The sequence below is a fragment of the Dipteris shenzhenensis genome, chromosome 20, assembly GCF_047967505.1.
Source record: "Dipteris shenzhenensis isolate YYH24624 ecotype China chromosome 20, Dip_SZ_1.0, whole genome shotgun sequence".
Taxonomy (NCBI): Eukaryota; Viridiplantae; Streptophyta; class Polypodiopsida; order Gleicheniales; family Dipteridaceae; genus Dipteris; species Dipteris shenzhenensis.
In genome coordinates, this window is record NC_141615.1 from 22,264,935 (window position 1) to 22,288,540 (window position 23,606).

The following is a 23,606-nucleotide window of genomic DNA, read 5'->3' on the forward strand; positions in this document are numbered from 1 at the left end:
TTTATGCTGGGGAGCACTCTTTCTCAGGGGTTGTCTTTCTGATCAAACATGAGCTTCAACCTGTCATTGCATTAAATGACAATAAAGGCAGATGGCTCGTTCTCCAATGCCTTATTAGAGGAGAGGTGTTTGAATTTGCTTCAGTTTATGCACCTCAGTCCTCTAGAGAAAGAACTGCAATTTGGGATGCCATGCAACAATATCCGTGGAGATATCATGCCTACATATGTGGTGATTTCAATAATGCTCCACAACAAGGAGACAACACCTCCAGACACGATCATATGTTATCTCCTGAAAGGCATGCATGGTCTCAACTACTTCTACATCTGGATCTGGTTGACCTTTGGAAGGAATTGCAGCCTTTGTCACCGGGCTACACTTTTCAACATAATGCTCTTTCAGCCTATCAGGCACGTCTGGATCGATGGTATAGTGTTGCGCCCCAACAAAATGGGGAGTTCACATGCAAAATGTGGATTGACTATGCCTTTGTGCATTCAGACCATGCACCACTATGGTTACGGTTATCTTTTCATAACATGCCAGATGATAGATTGCCACACAGAAGACATCTCATCATCAACAATAGTTATTTGCAACATGCTGATTTCAAGGCAATGGTTACTGAAGCAGCTCATTGTCTTTCCTCCAGCAGCCATCTAAATGTTGATGTTGCCTGGGATACTTTTATTTCTAAAATGCAAGTGGTGATTAGAGTTTATGGCAAGTCTTACATGAAGACTCTGAGGGAAACCATTGCTCAGGCCAAATCTACTTGTCAAGACCTCACTGAACTCAGTCATCACCGTTCTTTGTCCTTGCATGAGCAAACAACACTATGCCAGGCCAGACATTGTCTAAAACTGAATGATCAAAGGAAACTGGCAAAATGGGAGACTAGAGCAAGACAAAGAGCCTTTACAGATAAAGGTTGCTCTTCCAAAGAATTTTTCAAAAGTTTACATCAGAAGAGAATCAAAACAGAAATTTGCAGAGTGCTTATGCCTGATGGATCATGGACTACCTCACGGTCACAGCTTGCTTCCTTTTGTGTGCATCACTTCTCGCAGCAATTTGGCTCTGCAGCTCCTCTCTCGCAACAGATTTTACATGCACGAAATTTACTGTTGCAACATGTTTCTCCTATCATTTCCCCTCCTAAAGCTTTGGAATTGGAGGAACCTTTTACTGAGAGGGAACTGTCAGATGCGATCAAATCATGTGGCAGATGGAAATCCCCTGGATGGGATGGTTTAACAGTAGAGTTTTTTCTAGCCTACTGGCCTATTTTGAAGCATTCTTTGTTATGTATGGTGAATGCTGCGTGGCAAAATCAGAAAATGCCAGACACATGGAAGAGAGGTCTTGTTAAGCTCCTTCCCAAAAAACAAATTTGTGAGTCTTTGGCAGATTGGAGACCTATCACTCTTATGCCTGTAATTTACAAAGTCACCACTAAAATGGTTGTTGATCGGCTAAAGGGGATTTTACATGATGGGTTGCATCCTGCTCAATATGGCTTTGTCCCGCGCAGGCACATCACCGATAACATTGCTAATGCCTACATTGGGATTGAATATGCTAAATATACACAGCAGGATGTTTTGTTACTGCAAATTGATATTGCCAAAGCATTTGATACTATTCAATGGGATTTTATTTCATCGACTCTGCAAGCATTGGGTTTTGGCACAAAAATGCAGCAGCTCATCACTTGGCTATATCAAGATAGTAAAGCTGCCTGTATACTCTCAGGAGATATTTCCCCATCCTGGACTCTTGCTTGCTCTGTCAGGCAAGGATGTCCCCTGAGTGCTTTACTTTTTGCTATAGCCACCCATCCACTGCTTCAATATTTGGATCACCTTTTGGACACAGATCAGTTACACGGTTTGGAGATTCTTGGTAGTCGCAGCATGATTGCTCAGGCATATGCTGATGATTCATTCTTTACTCCAAAAAATACTCGGGCTGATTTGTCCATGATTATGCATACTCTTACTACATATGGTCTGGCTGCTGGCCTTCGGGTCAATTTTCAGAAATCAAAATTGCTGCCATTACATGCACAGGAATGGCACAACCTTCTGTGGCCTGGAGAAATTGTCCCCACTTCCCATTTTATTCGACATCTTGGTTATCCTCTAGGCTGGGGACTCACCCGCTCACAACAAACTGATTGGGTGCTAGCAAAATTAAGGGCAAAACTTGAATATTGGAAGCTTGCAACTTGGCCATTACATGTTCGCCTGCGAATCACGCAATCCATTTTGATAGCATACATACAATTTTATCTGCCTCTCACCATGTTTACTAAGGCAGATCTGGTTTCATTTATGTCAGCTATCATGGAAATTTTCTGGCGTTCAAAACATGGCAAGAAAAGTCTCAGATTACTCTCTATGCATCGTCTCTGTTCTCCCAAGATGCACGGAGGTCTGAACATTCTTGATATTCAAATGCATTTACTTGCTCACAGAGGGAAAATGATGATACAGTTTATGCAAGGAGATCAGCCTTGGGCTTATATGATTCGCTCTCTTTTATTACATCTTCATACACCTGCCTTTGGGCATTGGCAGCTTACTCAGTGGAATTTTTTATTTGGCTCTATCCAAGGCAAGATCAGAGGATGCCCTTTTGTCTCTCGTCTGCTTCTTGATTGGAAACATATTCTATCCCATTTGGAATGGCATGGCAGGGACTCTCTCTCGGGCAACTCCTTGAGGGTAGAGAATATTTTTTGGTCAAAAGTTTTCCACCCCCCTTTGGCCATACAAGAACCCCGACGTTCTTATTTTCTCTCCTTCAAAGGCATTTCATCTGTGGCGGATGTACTTCGGGATGATGGCACAATCTTATCTTTTTCTATGGCTGCTCGCAAATATGGCTTGGGAGCTCATTATCGCCCTTTATGGCATCGAATATCAACAATGCTCCAACCGTACTTGCCGGTACCCCATTTGGAACTTCAGAATCGGCTTGAGGATTGGATCTTACGCTCTCCTTCCTTATATGCCCGTCCTCTGAAGCTCTCACATATCACAGTGTCATCGCTGTATAAAGTGTTATTACCTCCGCCTTGGATTTCCCACAAAGCAAATACTGTTTGGCATATAGATCGCCCAATGAAGTGGTGGAGAAAAAGGCTACGTCTTCTTTGGCATTACAAAGTCCCTCTACGACAACAGCTTTTCCTATGGCGAGTTCTTCTTGGCATTTTTCCGTCTGGACAGTTACTCGCACACAGACATATAGCTTCAGCTGTTTGTCACCGATGTCAGCACTCTACTGAATCAGTGTTTCATATCTTTTGGTCCTGTCCAAACACTTCTGATCTCATTGCTCTTATCAGACAGAGGCTTCGACAGCGATTTCCTACTGTTACTTTTGGCAGATTTTTCTGGTTGTTTGGCTTTCATCCAGAGAGACAGGGTTTTGATTTATTTTTTGTATGGGTGCGCTATTGGACACTATGGACTTTATGGATGGACAGAAATCATAGAGCCTTTGGTGATCCACTTTTTTCATCTTTTCTTTTTTTCAAACGATCTCTGCAACAATCTTTTTATGATTGTCTTCAGACTCGTTTGATTGATCAGGATGTATATACAGCTTATACTGAGATCTTCAGTTGAGTAGTAGTTACTTCGTCTTTTTGAAGTAACTATGAATGTAATTTTTCTACATCAATAAAAGATTTCTTCCCACAAAAAAAAAAGTATGTATATGTACATATATACGTATATATACATACACATGTATGTATATACATATATATACCTCGTTTTCTGTGTGTGTTTCGTGGTGAGAATCACTGTTTCCATCTGTACAGATACCGCACATCTTTACGGTCGCCGTACAGATTCAACGTTTGAACCCGTTTCGCTTCCCGTACAGATCCGCAGGTTTTGCCGTACAGTTGTCTTTTCTTGTCGTCTCTGTCATACAGTTTTTCGTACAACTGTACGGAAGCAGTCAGGTTTCTCCGTACAGTCCCTGCTCTGGTTTACCGTACAGCCTATCAGTCCTTTTCGTGCCCCATTAGCTTCCCTCCATTTGGTACCTGTTCAATCCTTTAGCCTCAATGGCAGAAACAAGCAAGTATTATGTCAAGAGAGCACTCTCTCCTGAACCTAAAAGACAATCCAGGGAAATGTCGCCCCCCATAGCTTCTTCATCTGAAGATGCTTCCTATGTGTTTGACATGTTGAATGAGGATTTTCAACAAAGTAGAAGAGAATGGATTTTACCTGCTCCGGATCTCACTTACAAGATGAAGTTGCCTTCTCTTGTGCATCCTTTGAAGAAGCTCTCTCAAACTGCAGTTATCATCTTTTTTCCAAGCAAAATACCCTCAGCTAATGATGTGGGACAATGGGTGAATTCTCTCCTAGGTGGATGCTATGTAGAAGGAGTCTATTTTGCCTCCCGAGGATTTTATGAAGTTCATCTTTTGGATGCCTTGACAAAATAAAAGATGCTGGAAATGTCCCCTTTGTTTTTTGGTCGTCAAATGGTGCACATCATGCCCTGATCCCCTAATAAGGACTATCAGAATCTTATCAAGCATCATTGCCCTGTATGGGTTGAAGTTGTTGATTTTCCAGATTACATGAGAACAGAGCTTCCAGGCTTAGCCATGACATTGGGACAAGTGATCTGTCCCCCTCGTCCCACAGGTAATAAAAATCGTTTTTGCATCTTATGGGATACTGATAGACCAACCCCCTCTGCTATTGCAGTTGAGATTGAGGGTGTTAATTGGGAAAGAAATATTTCACTTTAAAATGGGGCATTTTTGCTGGAGCTTGTTTCTCTTGTCACAAGTTTGGGCACCTGGCTTCAGATGTCCCTCTATCCTTCATCCGCCTCCTCCTGCAGCTATTCCTTTGTCATTTTATAAAGGTCAGAAGACATATGTGGAAAAGACTGAAGCTAAAGGAGTAAGGCTTTCAGTTCATACAGGGAGCCAGGCTAATTCAGCTCAAAACAAGGATAAAGGAAAAAGCAAGTTAGTGGAAAATAATTCATCTTCTCATGAGGGATGGCAGGCTGCAAAGAAGACGGTGCCTCTCAAACAAAGACCTCTCCAATCTCGTAATTGGGATGCTTCTGCTCCTTCTCCGGGTCAACCTTCTTCCTCTTCGAGCAATCCCATTTCAAAGGCATGGGTTAATGCAGTCAAGAAGGGTCTTCCACTTTGTGAAGAAGATGATCTAGTAAGGGAATTGGATTCTGAGGGTCAACAAGACCCTGTGGCAATGACAGAGGCTTGATGCCTCCTTTTCTTTTTGAGGACTGCTCATCTCTTGTACATATTTTCATGCGTGCTTCTCTTAAATGTATTTCTCATAATATACAGGGCCTCTGCAACCAGAATAAATGGAGGCTCCTATGGCATTATATAAATAAAACTCATCCAGATGTAGTGTGTCTACAAGAGCATAATCAGCATTCTTTTGCTGGCAAGCATGGGTTCTTTTCAGGATATGATATATTTCATGCCGGATCTGAACAATTCTTTGGGCTGTGCATTTTAGCCAGACATGATCTGCGGCCCTTGATAGCATATAATGATCTTGGTGGCCGATGGATGATTATCCAATGTATAATCAATGGAGAGAATTTTGAAATAGGTTCCTTGTATGCCTCTCAAAATTCTACTTCTAGAGCTCAAATGTGGGACTCCATAAAGCAATATCCTTGGTCTTCAAATGCTCTACTTTGTGGTGACTTCAATAATTCTCCTAACTGGAAGGACAATACCACGCATAAATCCCATATGCTGCCCTCTGAAATTCAGCAATGGGAACATATGACTTCATCACTTCAATTTGCAGATTTATGGACAGCAACTCACCCATCAGTTATGGGATTTACATACCATCACAATGCTTTCACAGAATATTGGGCCAGCCTTGATAGATATTATCTTATTCATGCTCAGCAAAAAATGTGGACTGATTATTCTCAGCAACTATCTGATCATACTCCACTTTGATTCTCCCTTTCATTTGGCATGCCTCTGGATGACATGCAGCTCTCTTCAGTCAGACATTTGCAGGTCAATCAATTATATCTTTCTCATGAAAAATTCCAGCAAATGATCTGACTGGCTTGCAGGCCATTGCTATCCCATGCTCAGGAGGATCTGGACTTTGCTTGGAACTCTTTTGTCCATCGTATACAAAATGTCATTAAGGAATATGGAAGATGGTACATGGCAGAAACCAGACAGCATATCCAGTGGGCAAAATCATTCAAGCAGTATTTGGTATAGATTAGCCATCAAAGGTCTCTATCTGCTTCTGAGCAGCATTTATTGTCTTGTGCTTCTTCCATAATTGATGCCAATGATAAACACAAGCTTTCCAAATGGCAGACCAGGGCTAGAGTTAAACCTATGCTGGATAAGGGTTGTTCCTCGAAATCCTTCTTTCGGAATTTACATGCACATAGACAAAGTCAATCTATCATGAGGGTCAGGAAATCTGATGGTCTTTGGACCCAGACTTTATCTCAGCTAGAAAAACAATGTCTGGATCATGTTCAGCTACTTTTTTCTCAGCCATCTTCTTCTACACCTCAGGTAGTATTGGCTCGGAACAGATTAATTGAGCTTGTTTCTCCTATTGTTTCTTTGCAACAAGTTTCAATGCTGGAAATATCTTTTTCAGATATTGAATTAGATGAAGCCCTCAAGCATTTGGGTAAACATAAATCCCCTGGCTGGGATGGTTTGACGGTTGAATTTTTTGTCGCCTTCTGGGCTGAATTGAAGGGTCCAATTTTGAAGTTCATTAATGTCGCCTCGCAGCATCAACATCTTCCCTTAGCTCGGAAGCATGGTCTGGTTAAGCTTGTGCCCAAAAAACCTTTATGTGAGAGAATGGATGACTGGAGGTCCATCACTTTGCTGCCCCCGGTTATATACAAACTTATTGCTAAAATGTTAGTACATCGGATAAAGGATATCCTTCATGATGGACTTCATCCCAGGCAATATGGTTTTGTTCCAAGGACGCAAATCCATGATAATATCTCTAATACTCTCATTGCAATGGAATATGCAAAATATTCAGCTCAAGATGTTTTGGTCATGCACGTGGATGTGGCAAAGGCATTTGATACAGTACAGTGGGATTATGTCTCTCAAATCATGTTTAAACTTGGTTTTGGGCCAAAGCTAGTTAATGTCATATATTGGCTTTACTCAGATTCCACTGCACAATGCTTTATAGGGAATCATTTGTTTGAGTCTTGGACTCTGGAACGATCAGTTCGACAGGGATGCCCTCTCAGTGCTTTGCTCTATGCCATTGCTTCACATCCTTTGCTTCTTTATATGGATCATCTAGTTGATACTGGACAGTTAGTGGGGCTACACATTTCTGGTTCACGATCTTTCATTGCTCAGGCTTATGCAGATGATTCATTCTTCATGCCAAAGAACAGTCCTTTGGAGCTTCGCCTATTGATGGATACCCTTACAGATTTTGGGTTGGCAGCTGGTCTCAAAATTAATTTTCAGAAATCAAAACTCTTGCCTCTCAAGCATTGTGACTGGCATGCTATCCTATGGCCCGGCCAGATTATTTATCCGGAAAACATAGTAAGACATTTGGGCTATCCCATTGGCTGGAAAATCAGAAATAAGCAACAAATATCATGGGTGTTAAACAAAATTTAGGACAAATTAGAATATTGGAAGATATCCACTTGGCCCTTGCATGTACGGCTTCGAATTGTTTAGTCCATTGTTCTAGCTTTTGTCCAGTTCTACCTTCCTCTATTACATTGGTCATCTCGAGATCTCACTTTTTTAATGTTTCAAGCCATGGAGATTTTCTGGAAAACTAAGCTTCATAAAAAGGCTTTAAGGTTACTCAAAATGGACTTTCTTTGCTCACCAAGAATGCATGGTGGTTTGAATATAATAAACATCAAATTTCATGTGTTGGCAAGAAAGATCACTATGCTCAAGACTTTTTTTCAACAAGAGCAGCCTTGGTCTATCATGTTGGCAATTCTGTGTGGTCAGATGCGCACAAATGCTTATGGACATTGGCTAGTTAATCCATCGGAAGTAGTACTTGGCAAATTTCAAGGTAAAATCCCTGGTTGTCCATTTTCTACTTCCTTGATTCAGGATTGGAAGCAAGTTCTCTCTCACATCAAATGGTCTCCCCATCCTACTTCTATAGCTTCCTCACTCAAAATGGAAAGCATTCATTGGAGTGCTGTGTTTTCCTCTCCCCTTGCTGTACAACAACCAATCAGAGCTTACAATCTTATGAAGTTGGGCATCCGGTTCATTGATGATGAGATACGCAAGGACATTTTCTCTCTTTTTCAGTCGCATGTCGACAATACAATCTTGGGATGCATCACAGAAATATTTGGAAAGACATTGCTGATCTCTTACTTCCTTTGGTTTCGATTCCAACATTGAATGTAAGAGACAGGCTTCAAGATTGGCACCTTCAGTCTTCAAGTTCAGGAATATCCTCTCAACCTTTGCATTTATTGACTTCTATACAGGCTTATCGATTGATATTACCTCCTCCTTGGATTGCTCATCATGCTAACTCTCTATGGCATGTGAATAAGTCATCAGCATGGTGGAAAGGAAAATTGCAATTGATATGGAAGTTGAAAATGCCATTGAAGCAGAGACTCTTTCTATGGAGATGCATAGTTGGTATTCTTCCAGTGGGAGCGAAATTGGCTCAAAGAAGGATTGCCTCACCTCTTTGCCCAAGATGTCATCATACTCCTGAGAGTATTCCGCATTTATTGTGGTTTTGTTCATATTCCAGAGACCTTCTAGACAAGATCTCCTATTTCTTATCTCTCAGATTTCCTGGACACAGGTTCTACAGGTTTTTTTGGATGTATGGCCAATTATCAGTTTCTTTGTCACAGTATTCTCTTTTCTTTCAATGGATCAGATACTGGGCCTTATGGACCCTCTGGCTGCAGCGAAATCATGCATATCTGAATTCTCCCCTTCAACACCCTTATGAGTTCTTTCGAGCCTCATTGCAGCAGTCTTTATATGATGCCTTACATATGGATGTTTCTTGTATTCAACTTTTCTTTTACTGCTTCTGATGGATAGGGCATTGGCTCTTTTCTCGAGCACTGCCCTGATGTAAATGAATGTTACATAATATAATTTTATTGGTTTCACAAAAAAAAAAAATGTGTGTGTGTGTGTGTACTCTCCTAGGGGTGCGTGTGTGCGTGAGTGCTGATCGACGGAGCTGCTGCTGCCGCCCGCGGAGAGAGACGACGTTGCCCATGCCCTGCGCGCGTATGTCTGCTGCTTCCCTGCGCGAATCTGCCCATGAGCATCTACCCTGCGCGCATCTGCCTACGCCTATCAAGCCTGCTTGCTCTGCCCCTGCGACCATCAAGAGCTTCCTTCAGCCACGTCGCCCCGCTGCTGCTCGCCTGCTCTAGCCGCTGCTGTCCGCCTCTTCTTGCCGTCTGTTCTCCTCTCTTTTGATGTGTATTGCCCGTTTCATATCTGTGCATAACCCCTGCTGCCCTCTTTCATCCTGACTTTGGCCATTATTGGCCCCGGCTGTCTGCTCTCTTCTTCTTTCGCTATATCAATCCTGCCCTGCTTACCTCCATGGAGGATCATATTAAAAGTTATTCTCGGAAGGACTTCTCCCGGGACCCCAAAAGACAGCAAGTCAAATTGTCTACTTCAGCCTCTGAAGATGCTCACTATGTTTTCGATATGCTCAAGGATGAATTTCACCAGAGCCGGAAGGAGTGGGCCAAACCTCCCCCGGCACTTAGGTATAAGTTGAAGCTGCCCTCATTAGTCACTCCTCTCCGAAAGTTCTCTCAGCAAGCAGTTATCATTTTTTTCCCTGGGAAGTTACCTTCTGCAAATGATGTGGCTCAGTGGGTTCAGGCTTTGTTGGGAGGTTGCTTTGTTGAAGAAGTATACTTTGCTTCTCGAGGTTTTTATGAAGTGCACTTTTTGGATGCCTCATATCGTCAGCAGATATTGGAGATGTCCCCTATATTCTATGGCAGACAAATGGTGCATGTCATGCCATGGTCGCCAAATAAGGATTATCATGGTCTCATTCGACATCACTGCCCTGTATGGGTTGAGGTAGGACTATATGAGGGCTGAGTTACCTAGTCTGGCAGCTACTTTGGGGCAAGTTGTATGCCCACCCCGTCCATCGGATAATCGAAATCGGTTTTGTATTCTTTGGGATACAGATCACCCAACCCCTCCTTCTATTGCGGTAGAGGTGGAGGATGTTCCCTTGGGCGAAAAATATTTTGACTTGAAATGGGGAGTATTTGCAGGTGCTTGTTTTACTTGTCATAAGTTTGGCCATCTACCTTCACAGTGTCCTGCAGTCCTGCATCAGCTCCCACCTACGGCTATTGCTACAGAAAATACTACCCCTCCAACTTATGGTCCGGGGCCTAAGGCTATGCCTAGCAAGTTGGGTGATGTGACATCTAAATCTGCTCTTTCCAAAGATAGTGTGGTCCATGTTTCAGCCAAGCAAAAGGATAAGGGAAAGGGCAAAATTTCAGAATCTAATGCCTCTCCCCAGGGTGCCTGGCTTAAGCCACGACCGTTACAATCTCGGCATTGGGATGCCTCTACTTCCATCCCTGACCTCTACCTCTGCTGATAGCCTGACTTCTCGATTATGGGTTGATGTGCTCAAGAAAGGCATTCATGTATGTGACAATGATGAGGACGATAGAGCTATTGATCCAGGAGGCCAGGTAGATGTCGATATCATGGCTGATGCCTGACACCTTGTACCTTTACTATGTTTCTCGGTTCGACTGTACATATCTTTTATGTCTGCTTCAATTACTTGCATTACATACAATGTCCAAGGTCTTTGCAATGTCAATAAGTGGAGACTTTTTTGGCACTATGTACATAGAATGCACCCCGATGTAACTCCAAGCCATGAAGTGATCCTGTAGCTACAAGATGATCAATATATTGCAGCATAGGATGAGTAGTAATGGCATATAGTAAAGCACTGAGAGGGCATCCCTGGCGGACCGAACAACGAAGAGTCCACTCATCAGAGATATCCCCAGAGATAATGCAGCCGCATTGCTATCTCTGTAAAGCCAGTAAATAACCTGCTGCATTTTTTGTCCAAACCCCAAAGCTCGCATAGTTTGCGAGATGAAATCCCATTGAACTGTGTGTAATATCTACTTGCAAGAGTAGAACATTCTGCTGCGTGTATTTGGCATATTCAATCCCAATATAAGCATTGGCAATGTTATCTGTGATATGGCGACGTGGGAACAAAGCCATATTGGGAGGGATGCAACCCATCATGCAAATAACCTTTAATCCGATCAACCACCATTTTGGCAATGATCTTATAAATGACTGGCATGAGTGTGATTGGCCTCCAATCACCCAGTGAATCACATAGCTACTTTTTTGGAATCAGCTTGAGAAGACCCTTTTTCCATGACAAAGGCATCTGCTGATTTCGCCATGCTGTATTTACCATTTGTAGCAAGGTGAATTTAAGAAGATCCCAGAATGCAAGAAAAAATTCAACAGTGAGACCATCCCATCCTGGAGATTTCCATCTGCCACAGGATCTCAGTGCATCAGACAATTCCCTTTCAGTGAAGGGATGTTCAAGTTCCAAAGCCTGAGCATCAGACAGAATTGGATGAACATGCTGCAAAAGAAGCTGACATGCAGACACGACCCGAGGAGAAAGGGTATCCAGATGCCCAAAATGAGTGGAGAAGTGCTGCACACATAAATCAGCAAGCTCTGAACGAGATGTTGACCAAGAACCATCAGGCATCCGGATCCGGCTGATATTGGCAGCCTGTCTTTTGTAGTGTAAACTCTTAAAAAATTGCTTGGAAGAGCAGCCTTTATCCAAAAATGCCCATTGTCTGGATCGAGTTTCCCATTTAGCAAGCTTTCTATCATTAGATTGAAGAGAGAATTGAGCCTGACATAAGAGCATGCTTTCCTATGAAGACAAAGGGCGAAGATGAGCAAGCTCAGTCAAACTCTGACACGTAAATTTGACATGTGCTACAGTCTCCCTTGTGGCTTGCATATAGGATTTGCCATAATCTCAAATAACTGCTTGCATCTGAGCAACAAAAGCCTGCCAGGCATAATCCAAACCAATGCGTATCTGACGAGAGAGAGGCTGAATAGCATCAGAGACCAAGGCTTTAAAGTCAGCATGCTCCAGATAACTATTATTAATCAGCAAAAGCCTTCGGCAAGGCAATCTATCAGTGGGAAATTCATGTAAGGAAAGCCTCAACCAAAGAGGAGCATGATCCGAATGTGTGAAAGCATGATCAACCCCAAATTTGACGAGTAAAGGCATCACAATGCTGTGGATCAATCTGATACCATCTCTCCAAGCGTGCCCGATAAGAAGATTGAGCATTATGCTGAAAGGTATAACCCGGAAGCATGGGCTGTAATTCCTTCCAGAGATCAAGAAGGCGCAACTGAAGCAAAAAATCAGACCATGCCTGTGTTTCAGAAGCCAACATATGAGTGTGGCCTGAGGTGTTGTCACCCAATTGAGGCGCATTATTAAGTCACCACAAATGAAGGCATGTTGTCACCATGGATAAGTATGCATGGCAGCCCAGATCAAAGCTCTATCACGAGAAGACTGGGGGGCATAAACCGATGCAAATTCAAAAATTTCCCCTTGAACAAGGCATTGAACAATAATCCATCTACCATGGCGATCATTGAGAGCCACAACAGGTTGAAGGTCGTGCTTTACCAAAAAAGCCACATCAAAAAAGGAGCGCTCTCCAACATAGAAGAGATCATAACCAGCAAAATGGCCTATTTGACCAGCATACATATGCTGATTATTCTCTTGCAAAGCAATTATATCAGGCTGCAATTGCTTGATATACATCCAGACCAGTTTCCATTTGCGACCATCACACATTCCCTGTACATTGAGAGTAACACACTTCGAATGATCAAGAATATTTACAGTTATGGGACAGGTATGTACAACAACTAACGGGCTATCTACGTCTGCATTTCCACCTCAATGTCCGGGCCTCTGCCCTGGGATGAAGCATCAGCCTGAGGAGAGGACAAAAGTGCAGCAACTTCTTCTTTAGGAAACAAGGTCCGATTTGCAGTCACAGCAGCCCAGGTCAAGCCAACACCAGAGTTTTCAGCAGGTGTTTTCCCATGAGAGGATGCACCACTCCAAGTACGAGAAGACAAAGGTCACCTGGGGGAGATCACTTTGCAAGGAGTTTGCCATCCATCAGTCAAAAAATTTTCCCCCTTCCCTTGAGGTGGAGAGGACAAAGGCACAGGAAAAGAAGCATTACCATGTGAGATAGCCGGGGCTTTGCCTTTGTCTTGAACAGAGAAAAACTGTTTGACCCCTTTGTTTTTTACCACAGAAGAGGCATTTGCATTCTTATTCAAAGTCTGAACCATTTCAGCTTGTACTGGCATCCGTGGAGCTCGGGAAGGGCATTGTGAAGCCATGTGCCCAAATTGCTTGCATTCAAAGCAAGCACCTGCAAACAGCCCCCACTTGAGCTTGTAAAAGGCACTCCCCATGGAAACATTATTCACAATGATCGAATATGAAGCTGGAGTGGGATGATCTGTGTCCCACAAAATGCAGAAGCGATTCAAATTTCCATTGGGTCGTGGTGGACATACCACCTTACCCAGGGAAGCTGCAATTTTAGGTAGAAGAGAAGACAAGCATTGAGAAAAATCCACAACTTCTACCCAAACAGGGCAACGATGCCGAATCAATGCCTGGTAATTCCAGGTGGGAGACCAGGGCAGAACATGGACCATCTACTAGCCATAGAAAAGAGGAGAGTGCTCCAGCAAAACCTGATGGTGCTCCTCATCAGCCATGATGATCTCAAAAAAGCCCCTCGTTGCATAATGAACTTTTTTGACATAAGAACCACCCAGGGTTTGAGTCAACCAATTCCCAACATCTACAGCAGCAGGCATCCGTCCTGGGAAGAAAATTATAATGGCATGCTTTGCATACTCCTTAATTGGATCAAATATATTATCCACTTCCACCATAATGCCAGTGGTGGGAAGTGGATCTTTCCAATCTTTACGGGTGTCTTCAAACCCTTCATGCATAACCTCATAAACAAGCTGAGCCTCAACATAGTCATGAAGGGAATCATATGAATCCATCACCTGTTTTTGTTTCTTGCTGGAAACTGACTTGTCTTTGTGAAAGGTTTTCTCATAGGAATAATCCGCCATTCGAGTTAAGGAAAAAACTTGGAAGCAGCAACGCTTTACAAGGAGGAAAGCACAGCAGGTACAAAACTGTACGGTGTTTTCCACACACACACACACACATCTTGTCTTGTGGTTTTAGAACATTGCCAGATGGATATATTAAGAACATGAAAACCGACCAAAATCATCACTGTGCGAATAATGAAGGTCTGGAAAATCTGGCTATTCTATGAAAACATGAATTTCCTATAAATTGCGAAAATGTAATGAGATATAAAGTTACCTTGAGCAGTATTATTGGAGCCATGTCTTGTCCGACAAGGTGCTTACATTCAGTGAAAGGTGTCTCTATGAGCTTACAACAACCACTTCCAACCTCAATTTTGATAGTTATCTCATGGCTATGCAATGTGAAAAGAGCTTTGCATTCAGAAATCGGATTCAGACTCCAGGATTCATATGGATAGTGTCTTACTCGGCTCTGGATATTTCAACAAAGTCAGTCCAAAGAGGAATGCTTCAGGAAAATCAGCAAGCTAGATATATGCATGGACTACCTTGATTACTATTCTTTCCAAAATGAACAAGGCCTTGGTGAGCTGCGAAGTATTTATCAGCAATAAAAAATGAAATTCCTCTTTGAACACGAGTGACAGAATTGCTATTTTTTAGGTGCGACATTCCTTGACACCTGCCTGTATTATAGCATGTACTTTGGCCCTGATTGTCTGAAATTTCAACTTTCGACCAAATTTGTCATAATCTATATCAGATATGCCATCCTTTTTCCAGATTTCTTCCTCCTGAAAGAAAAGTAGGCAATATTTCTTGTTTTTATCTTAAGATGAAAGCACCGAAAAAAAGCTTCAGTTGCAGCTCATGGGGTTGATTTCCCTTTTCTTCAGCTTCAGATTCTCACACTTGGAAGATGTAGAACTTCCATTTTCATTCATGCAGATGATTTTAAAGACTATCACCATAATCATCAAACATATTTGTATTTGAGTATCCGTGATGAAAATTCTAAACTGAAGAACACAAATGAAATTACACCTTTCAAGTTTGACTGACACAGATTACAAATCCAGTATAGTGGTGAGGTGGCATGGTTCACAAAGACATGAAAATTTTACTCATGTAAATCACATCAAGCAAACTGCATGCTCACCTCATCCCACCATCCTATGTCAGGAAGTGTTCGAGTGACAATCACAGTTTCTGGAACACGAAATTCCAAACCAATGGGAGAAACATTGCCAGACATTGGTACCGCAGATCCACCAACAAGAAATGGATATCCAAGCTGTACAACCGAACTTGTCATCGATGTCACTGCATGATGTTTTAGAAAGTGGTTTGAGCAACTCTTGAACTCACAAACTGTACTTTAATTATAAAAAATTTATGTATCAAGAATCAATTGAAGGTAAATAGCATACACTGAGTATTTCTACTTGTAATGACAAAGAGAAAACAGACCATGCTCAAAGGTCCAACCCCTGGCTGCTCTAGATGCCGGTGGCACTGCCAGTATGTCAAGTACAAGTACTCCACCCTGCATCAAATACTACATTATAAGCAAACATCATGTTGATTACATTTAAAAGGTCCATCCAACCCCTCTAGATGCTAGTGGCATGCCAGTATGTCATGTACTTATAGTCCACCCTACATCAAATCTACGTTATAAGCAAGCATCATGCTGATTAGTTTTTAAACAGTTTTAGGTTCTCCAGATTCTATCAATGCAAAAACCATGCTGTAATTTCCAACTAGGAGCAGCACCCGGACGGAGCACTACTAGCACTAAAAGGGGCTGTGTTTTGGCAGCAGTAGCAAGGACGACATATGGGGCTGCATCCATGCTCAGCACAGACAATGCTGAATAAAGGTTTGTCAGAAGTAAACAACAGGTTCATCAGACGTGATCAATGTTTTTAAAGGCATCCAGACTATGAGCACTGCAGCGCCTAGCTGGGAGCTCTTGGTTGCTTCTCAACCAAGACCTGCAGGCCAAGAAATGCAATTCTAGGCCAGTAAAAGAGGCTTCACCCAGGAGAATAGAATCTGCTAGCAGATCCAGGATAGCTCTGCTGACATTGTAAGGAGGTCACTGTGGTGAGCTCCTCTAAGACTCACATTAAGAACAACAAGTGGCCCTGCAAACTATTCACATTTTCAAAGGGTCATGAATTTCCCTACGCATAGGAAACATCTGTTGCAAATGCGTGATGCTTTAAAATCATGATACGGGCACACCACGTGGACACCAAGTGGACAGGGCTCAAGACTTCCCAACTGTGGACATTAGGCAGACATGGAGACTTCCACAAAGATGAACACAAAAAGAAAGGACACACTTAGCAACAATGGTAGGCTTCATCTGATTAGAAGGAAACCAGCTCATAACTCAGACTGAATCTCTCCTTTGTACCCACAATCTCCAAATATACACTCCTCTACTCACCCCCTGGTATCTTCACAATGATATCTCACCAACACCCTCACTTTGGGAATGGGGTTCCCCATCACTAGTAGAAATTCTGAACTTATTTTTTTTGTCCCCAAAGAAAGGAACCTTCTATTAATGCTTGAAAGATTTTCATACAAGACAACGGCCCCGAAGGTGCTGAGTATGGAAAAAACCCGGGGAAAAAGCTGAAAGAAAAACCGGCCTGTTCCAAAGAAACCCAGCTCACTGCCTAGGGGAGCTCTGGAACTGGGGCTAACAGCCAAGTGGGGGGACTATACAGCTAGTGAATCCCTCGCGGAGTCAAGATGTAGAAAACACCTGCAGGCCAAGCCTTGCACGAGCACGCCTCTCGATAGTCGCCCTGGAATCTGGAGTCCCGCGCTCCCAGGTGGACCGTAGAGTGTAAATGATATCTTGCCATATGGCAACTAGGATAGCCGCGGGTGGAACCGGGGCACTCTCTGGGTCACCCACCAATGTCCCTCCCTCGAAGGGGTCCACCTCGACGAGTCCATCTGAAGCCTCCTGCCAATCCATGTGGTGTAGGAAAAGAAGGGCACCTCATCCACCTGCTCAACTAGGCCGCCCCTGGAGGGCCAGAACCACTCTCCCGGATCCCACTGGACCTCCCTCAGGGGTCTACCCTCCCACAGCCAAAAGCGCCATCTAGAGGCATCATGCTCTGAAATACTTGGAGGGTCAATGTGCCACTCCTTCCCCAAACGCCCCACCACTCTATCTGCCAGTTTATCCCATCAAGACTCCCATCCATCTCTTGGTCTCAGTGAGTGGCTGAAGTAGGCCTCCGAGTCCTACGCGAAGAAGCCGGGGTGCGTGCTGTCGCGCTGCATCAACATCCTCAAGGGAACACCAGTACAGGAAAACTACCCCAACCATCTGTTGTCTCTCCAAACGTGAAGTCCTTCCCACCAGGACTTCGGAATGGCTAAGTTTATCTTGCCCATCTGCTGCCCTGCCCCTCGCAGATGCGCTAGGGCATCAAGCCTTGCCTCTGTCTCCATAGGTAGTCTACTCGAGCGGCCAAAGGACCCTACTAGATCACTGTCCCACTGTGCCCAACCAAGGTGAGTCCGCTATCCAAGCATACAGCCCTCCTGATCTCTGATCTCTGGGTGCCACATAAGGGGCTGGCGCTCAAACTCCTCTCTGCATCTGGGCGGAGCACAGATGAGACCCCCTGCCAGTCTCTGCCATATCCTATGAAGACTCCTCATCAGGGGGGAGGCTTTCCCTGACTGTAAGGGTGGCAAGAAGGACTTGGTTTGCCACTAAGGCGCGACCTACTAAGGAGAGTTTGGCCGAGCTCCAATAGAGAAGCTTGTGCGAAACACTCTCAAGGACCAGGGCAATCTGCTGCTCTACTGTAATGTCAATACCCACCTGGCATCTGAGTTATCTCGCTGTCTGGTCCCGCAGTATCCATCAGATGATCAGAGTGGTGGGCCGTTTGGAAGTGGGTCTCTCCCCCACTCTCGGATCTCCTGTGTCTCCTCAAAGCCTATGAAGAAACCTATAGATTTCGTCCAGTTGATCCGTGCCCCTGAGGCCTCACAATAAATAGCCAGGGCGCCCCTGACTCTCTCCAGACTCGCTGTGGTGCCCTCAACATACAAGGCTGTGTCGTCTGCAAACTCCGAGTCAAGTAGTTCCTCCTCCTATCTGATTGGGAGCTTCAGCCTTGTGAGACCCGCCACCTGTGATCTCAAATAGTAGCCCAAAGCCTCCGCCACAAACAAGAAGAGGAAGGGAGCAAGTGAGCAGCCTTGGTGGACTGAGCGAGAGAGAGGAAAGGCCTCGCCTGTGTGTCCTCTGATAAGCATCTGGCTAGAGCTCCCTGCATATAGCGCTGAAACTCCTCTGACCCATTTGTCTGAGAAACCCTACAGAGTATGACATGACTTGGCATTATGCGCGACCTCATTGGCTCTTTTAGAATATTCCTAACCATTGAAACCCACCAATGTTGCTTGCAGGTTGAGGACAGGGGTTCTCCCTTCCCTCATGTTGGTAATCTAGGGATTGAGGCAAGCCTTTGCTGCTCCCCCATTCCTTATTCATTGTTGAGATGCAATACCGTTAAATTAAAAAAGAAGAAGGTGAGAACGAGAGCTACATGCTAGAAAGTATGCTTATCTTTAAGTACTATATCGCTCTCTCTCATTCCATGATACTATTATAGATCTCTCTCTCATTCCAATTCCAACAGCTACATAACAACTAACAGCATCCTATTGAAATATAAAAGCAGAGTTCATCCCACTCAAGAGGATCTAAAGGTTCTTTTTTCTGCCCCAAACTAATTGATAAAAGTTATAGTCTGAGATTTAGTTTAAGGAAAATTCCAAAGGGAGAGATTTCTGACATGTGTTTCTTTTGCTACCATTTTACAATTTGTTCAACTTTTGGGTGCGATATTCACTAGTAAATTTGTGCTGTAAGATTTGAGTTTAAAACTACTCTGTCTTGTGAAATTTGTGCTTTTTTCATTTGGAGGAAGATGTAAGCAATACAAATCTTACATAAATGCCAAGCTTATCTATCTGTTTTACATATTGCAAGTAAGATCTTCTACCCATATTGATACCCACAAGGATTTTTTTCTTTAATGTTGAAAAATAGGGTTTTAATGGTGATGAAACTTAAAGATCAAAAGTATTCTCACCACTGAATTGTACTCATTGCGAGAATTGAGAAGAGGATCTAGAACTTGGTGGTAGATCCGGATTGCCATGTTTGCAAAGGTGAAATTTTTTGGGATTGTTATAGCAATTGACAAAGATGGGACATTTAATAAACGCAAGCGAGGATTTTTGGCGTGGTTGATCCAAAGGAAAATTTTCCATTCTCCACACATTGCACTGAATGTGCTCTCATTGGTTTGCTTCCAAACTTCATGAGACCTCTACAAAATAATAAAGAAATAAATGTTTACAACCTTGAATTAAGAAAACTCAAGTTAATTCTGGATGTAATTCATCTGATGTTGCAAGGTGTGTGTGCATATGTGTGCACTCATGTTTTGTGTGTGTGTAGGGGGGTTGGGGACTGTTTCTTGTAATATAAGAATCACTAGATTTCACCCCAAAAAAGAAAGTGTGTGTGTAGGGGGGGAAGAGAGAGAGAGAGAAAGAGAGAGAGAGGCATTTGTATTGTAATGGTATAAAGTTTTGTGCAAAGATGGCTTTGAATAAGTGCATATCTTTATTATCTAAGGTGCTGATGGGATAGATAGGTAAAACTATATTCAGAATTTTGTTACAGTCCATTACAGACCCAACAGGATCCATGAGCTCAACCAGCTGCTACTTCCAAAAATATGTTCCTAATTCTGAATAGACCTTCTTTGTTTGTCTTTCCATACGAATATCTCTGCTAGATATCCCTTGTGTAGGCTTCCAAACCCCTTGTTGGTCTTCCTTGACGATACAACTATGCACTAATCATCTCAAGGCTTCTTATATGTGAAGTTAATCATGATACAATCCTTTTAGAAAACTCTTTTTTACATTGTATAAATGATTTTCCAAGGATAAAAAGTTTTACAGCACCTAAAGTTGAATGTCATACCAACAGAATGACAACTGATACCAGACATCCAATGGAGAAATTAAGCTTATCTAATGTGTCTAAAGATTTCTCCTGACATTTCGAATTTAATTTAGTGCCCTGATTTTGAATTTTTAAAGCCAAAATGCAGAACAGATAGAATCTTAGTATTGTCAAATCTAAGCAGGAGAAGAGAGCAGGAACAACTTTTTTCCATAACAGAGAAGAGAATCCACTTGACATAATGGTCTTACTTGCAGAAGGTATGCTGTGGTTTGATCTATGCGCATCTGTACAAGCTTCTCAAGATTCAGCATGTAGCTTCTACACCTATAAAAGAAAACCCAGCATGTTATGTCCGAATATTACATAGCTATATTTTTTCAGTTTTGCTCTTCTGATTTACATGAGTCAAATTTGTTTGAAAGAGAAATCCATATTTCAATGCTAATGAAAACTGTATAGAGCAGAGAGCCATGCCTAGCCCTTCAATATTATTGAAGAGCCAACTTCAATAGCTAATGAGGAACCTCACCCTTAAATCCTTCAGAAATGTTTAAAGCATCTCGCCATCTTATCCTATCATAAAATAACTCTCCCCTTTCCCTAAGAAAGAACATCCTCCTAGTCGCTAAGATCTAGAATTCTCTTGCAACCAAATCGCCCTCTAAGTATGCACAACTGGCCAAAGTTTGAGTTGGATTTACATGTGTATTACCCACTACCTCCGCGCATCTGGCCCTCCAAACGTGCCAACAGGAAGTGGTACGAGCAATAATCTCCCGACTCGTGGTATCAACACAAGCATGTCGTGCCATGTAGAGAGAAACAGGGATAGTGTCTAACCCTATACTTTTTTTTTCATGATGAATAAGACTTCTATTAAGTATGAAAAAAGCACCAAGAGAAAATTGCTGAAGACAAGGGTACTGTGACGCCAAGAATTGATATATTTTTATTTGGCATTGGTATTGTTTTCTTCTATGTTTAATAAGAGTTTGAGTATCACATGATAGCCTAGCGGCTCTCACTTATTTCTATTTTCTAAGATATTGTATAGGATTGAGAGGATGAGTGGAATGGATCATTGTAAATACCATGTGTATGAATGATAAATACCTTGGTATGGGGCGAGAGTTATTTGTGTATGAGATATTATGGGGTTTTTAGAAAATAGGAAGAGTGAGTCATATAAAGAGGTGGGCTCATGTCCATGTGTTCCAATAATATAAGAGAGGCCACATGCCAAGCGTGTGGAAGGCATGTGCAGGAGTGTGGAGTCGAGAGGAATCCTTCTAGAATTTCTATGTGGAATAAGGAGGATGTGGACATATGGAAAAGAGAGGGTCCCTATGGGCTCCATGTGGGGAGACTCTTGACTTTCTCAATATTTTAAGAGTCTTGAGCATCTTTTGATGGGACACATGGCAAGAGTAGCCAAAAAGGACATGGATGGTGACATACGGGCTTATGTGATTGATGGGGAAAGGAATCTACAGGCAGCAATTGTAAATGGGTGAAGAAGGGTGACAAAATCTCTATAAAAGGAGCCCTCCTCTCCCTTGTTCACCATCTCTTCCACCATTAGGCCTCATGTTGCTGTAGCTCTAGTCTCCTCAAGCCTCTTTCATAAGCCTTCTCTCCCTCTTGTAGATATTCTCTTATGTAGACTCTTGAGTCCATCTCTCTCTAGTCCATTCTCTCTCTATGAGTAGTCTTGGAGCTTCCACTCCCTTTGGTACGTATGAAACCTCTTCTTCTCTTTTGTGTTTGTAGTATTTTGAGATGCATTGGAGTGGAGTCTCACTCTATTGGCAATAAAGGTCACTTTAGGTTCACTCTCTTGAGTGTCTCTTTCCTTTTTTCATTGTTTTCTCTTCCAAAGTGCTCAAAAGTGTTGTCTATTCGGCTGCTCATTGCGCATATATGGTTTATCTATTTCCCAAGCCACAAAGGAAGCTCTTCCCTCCCTCCTAGGAAACCTCTATAGGACTTGGATCATTGATGAAGTCTAAGCATGGAGGTAGTATTCTCCCAAGTCGGCACTAGTAGAAGGAGTAGGTGTTTTTCATGACAGTTTGACCCCCTGTCAGTATTTTGCTCATAACTTTTCACTTGGTGGTCCAATTTGGACGAAACTTATATCAACGTGAAGCTCTCTTCAAGGATCATCATTCTATGTCTTTAGTTATTGTATTAAATGTCAAATCAAAAATCTATGACTCTCTGTGTGTGACTGTTTCTTTTTCAGACAGTTTTTACCCCCGTCCAGTAAACTGCTCATATCTTTCCGATCGCTTCTCTGTTTCTTACAAAACTTATATCAGATCGAAGCCCATTTCAAGGCACATCTTCATATGTGTTTAAATATTTGATATCATGTCTCTGCTAAAAGTTATGGGTCTCTGTGTCTTATGATATTTTGGAGAGTGTTTTAAGGTAATTGTAAAGGTATCTATGAAGGAGGTACAATGTTTCCCCGGAACCTACCTATCCAACCCAATCATCCCCTTCAAACTCCTTGATATATATTAGTTCATGTCATGTTGAGCCGCAAGATCTTCTTTCAACAACATATCACTCTTCTCTTTGGTGCAGACCGGCTTGTTGAGATTATGGCCTCCGGTGATCCTTTCCTTCTCCCTATGCTTAAGTACAACATCACTTGGGATGTTACCAAAATATTGGCCCAATTTATTGACTAGCACCCTTGGAAGGTCTTGAGCATGATTGGGAGATTCAACATTATCAGGATTTGTGGGTTGGGGTGTCACTAGTTTCCCATTCATCCAATCCAAGAGGTGTCTCCATAGAGTAGAATTACCCCGTAATAGTGTCGCGATGGGCATCTTGATCTCAGTGGAAAACAATGAGGCTAATCCTACGATGTCTCGAGGACTAGTGATAGATTCTATGCCTATTGATTTAGACTCTTCTAAGACATATAAGGACATGTTGTCATCCTCCTTTATTTGTTGCAAGGCAGGGTCTTCTTTAAACATCCATTGCATTAGGGTGGATCCCTCTATTGAAGGGTGTGACATCTTCATTCTCATCTAACGGAGCATAGTATGGTGTGGTCTCTTGGTATAAAATCTTCTTTTTAATGTCCCTTTCCCAGTGATGAATATCTCTATCACTGAGTTCAAAAGCAGCAGGAAAACTTTTACCTTTTCTAAAGACGAGTTGCAGCAGCTCAAGAAGGATGTAGAGATTGAATGCTCTACCACGTTGCTAGCACGCATCTTTGGGTCTGACCCCTCCAAATCCCAAGCCAGA

The 23,606-nt window shown here is 42.7% G+C and overlaps 1 protein-coding gene across 1 annotated transcript in view; it reads right to left on the reverse strand.

The window, feature by feature from the left end:
* The window catches only part of LOC147889416 (uncharacterized), a 207,297-nt gene that overhangs the window by 143,196 nt on the left and 40,495 nt on the right, over positions 1-23,606 (reverse strand). The window contains exons 5-10 of the mRNA XM_087391248.1: positions 20,582-20,657; positions 19,444-19,683; positions 15,767-15,842; positions 15,456-15,619; positions 14,983-15,090; positions 14,571-14,768 (exon numbers count right to left, since the gene is read on the reverse strand). Coding sequence (XP_087247374.1) covers positions 14,571-14,768; positions 14,983-15,090; positions 15,456-15,619; positions 15,767-15,842; positions 19,444-19,683; positions 20,582-20,657 — 862 coding nt within the window. The remainder of the gene's footprint in view (positions 1-14,570; positions 14,769-14,982; positions 15,091-15,455; positions 15,620-15,766; positions 15,843-19,443; positions 19,684-20,581; positions 20,658-23,606) is intronic.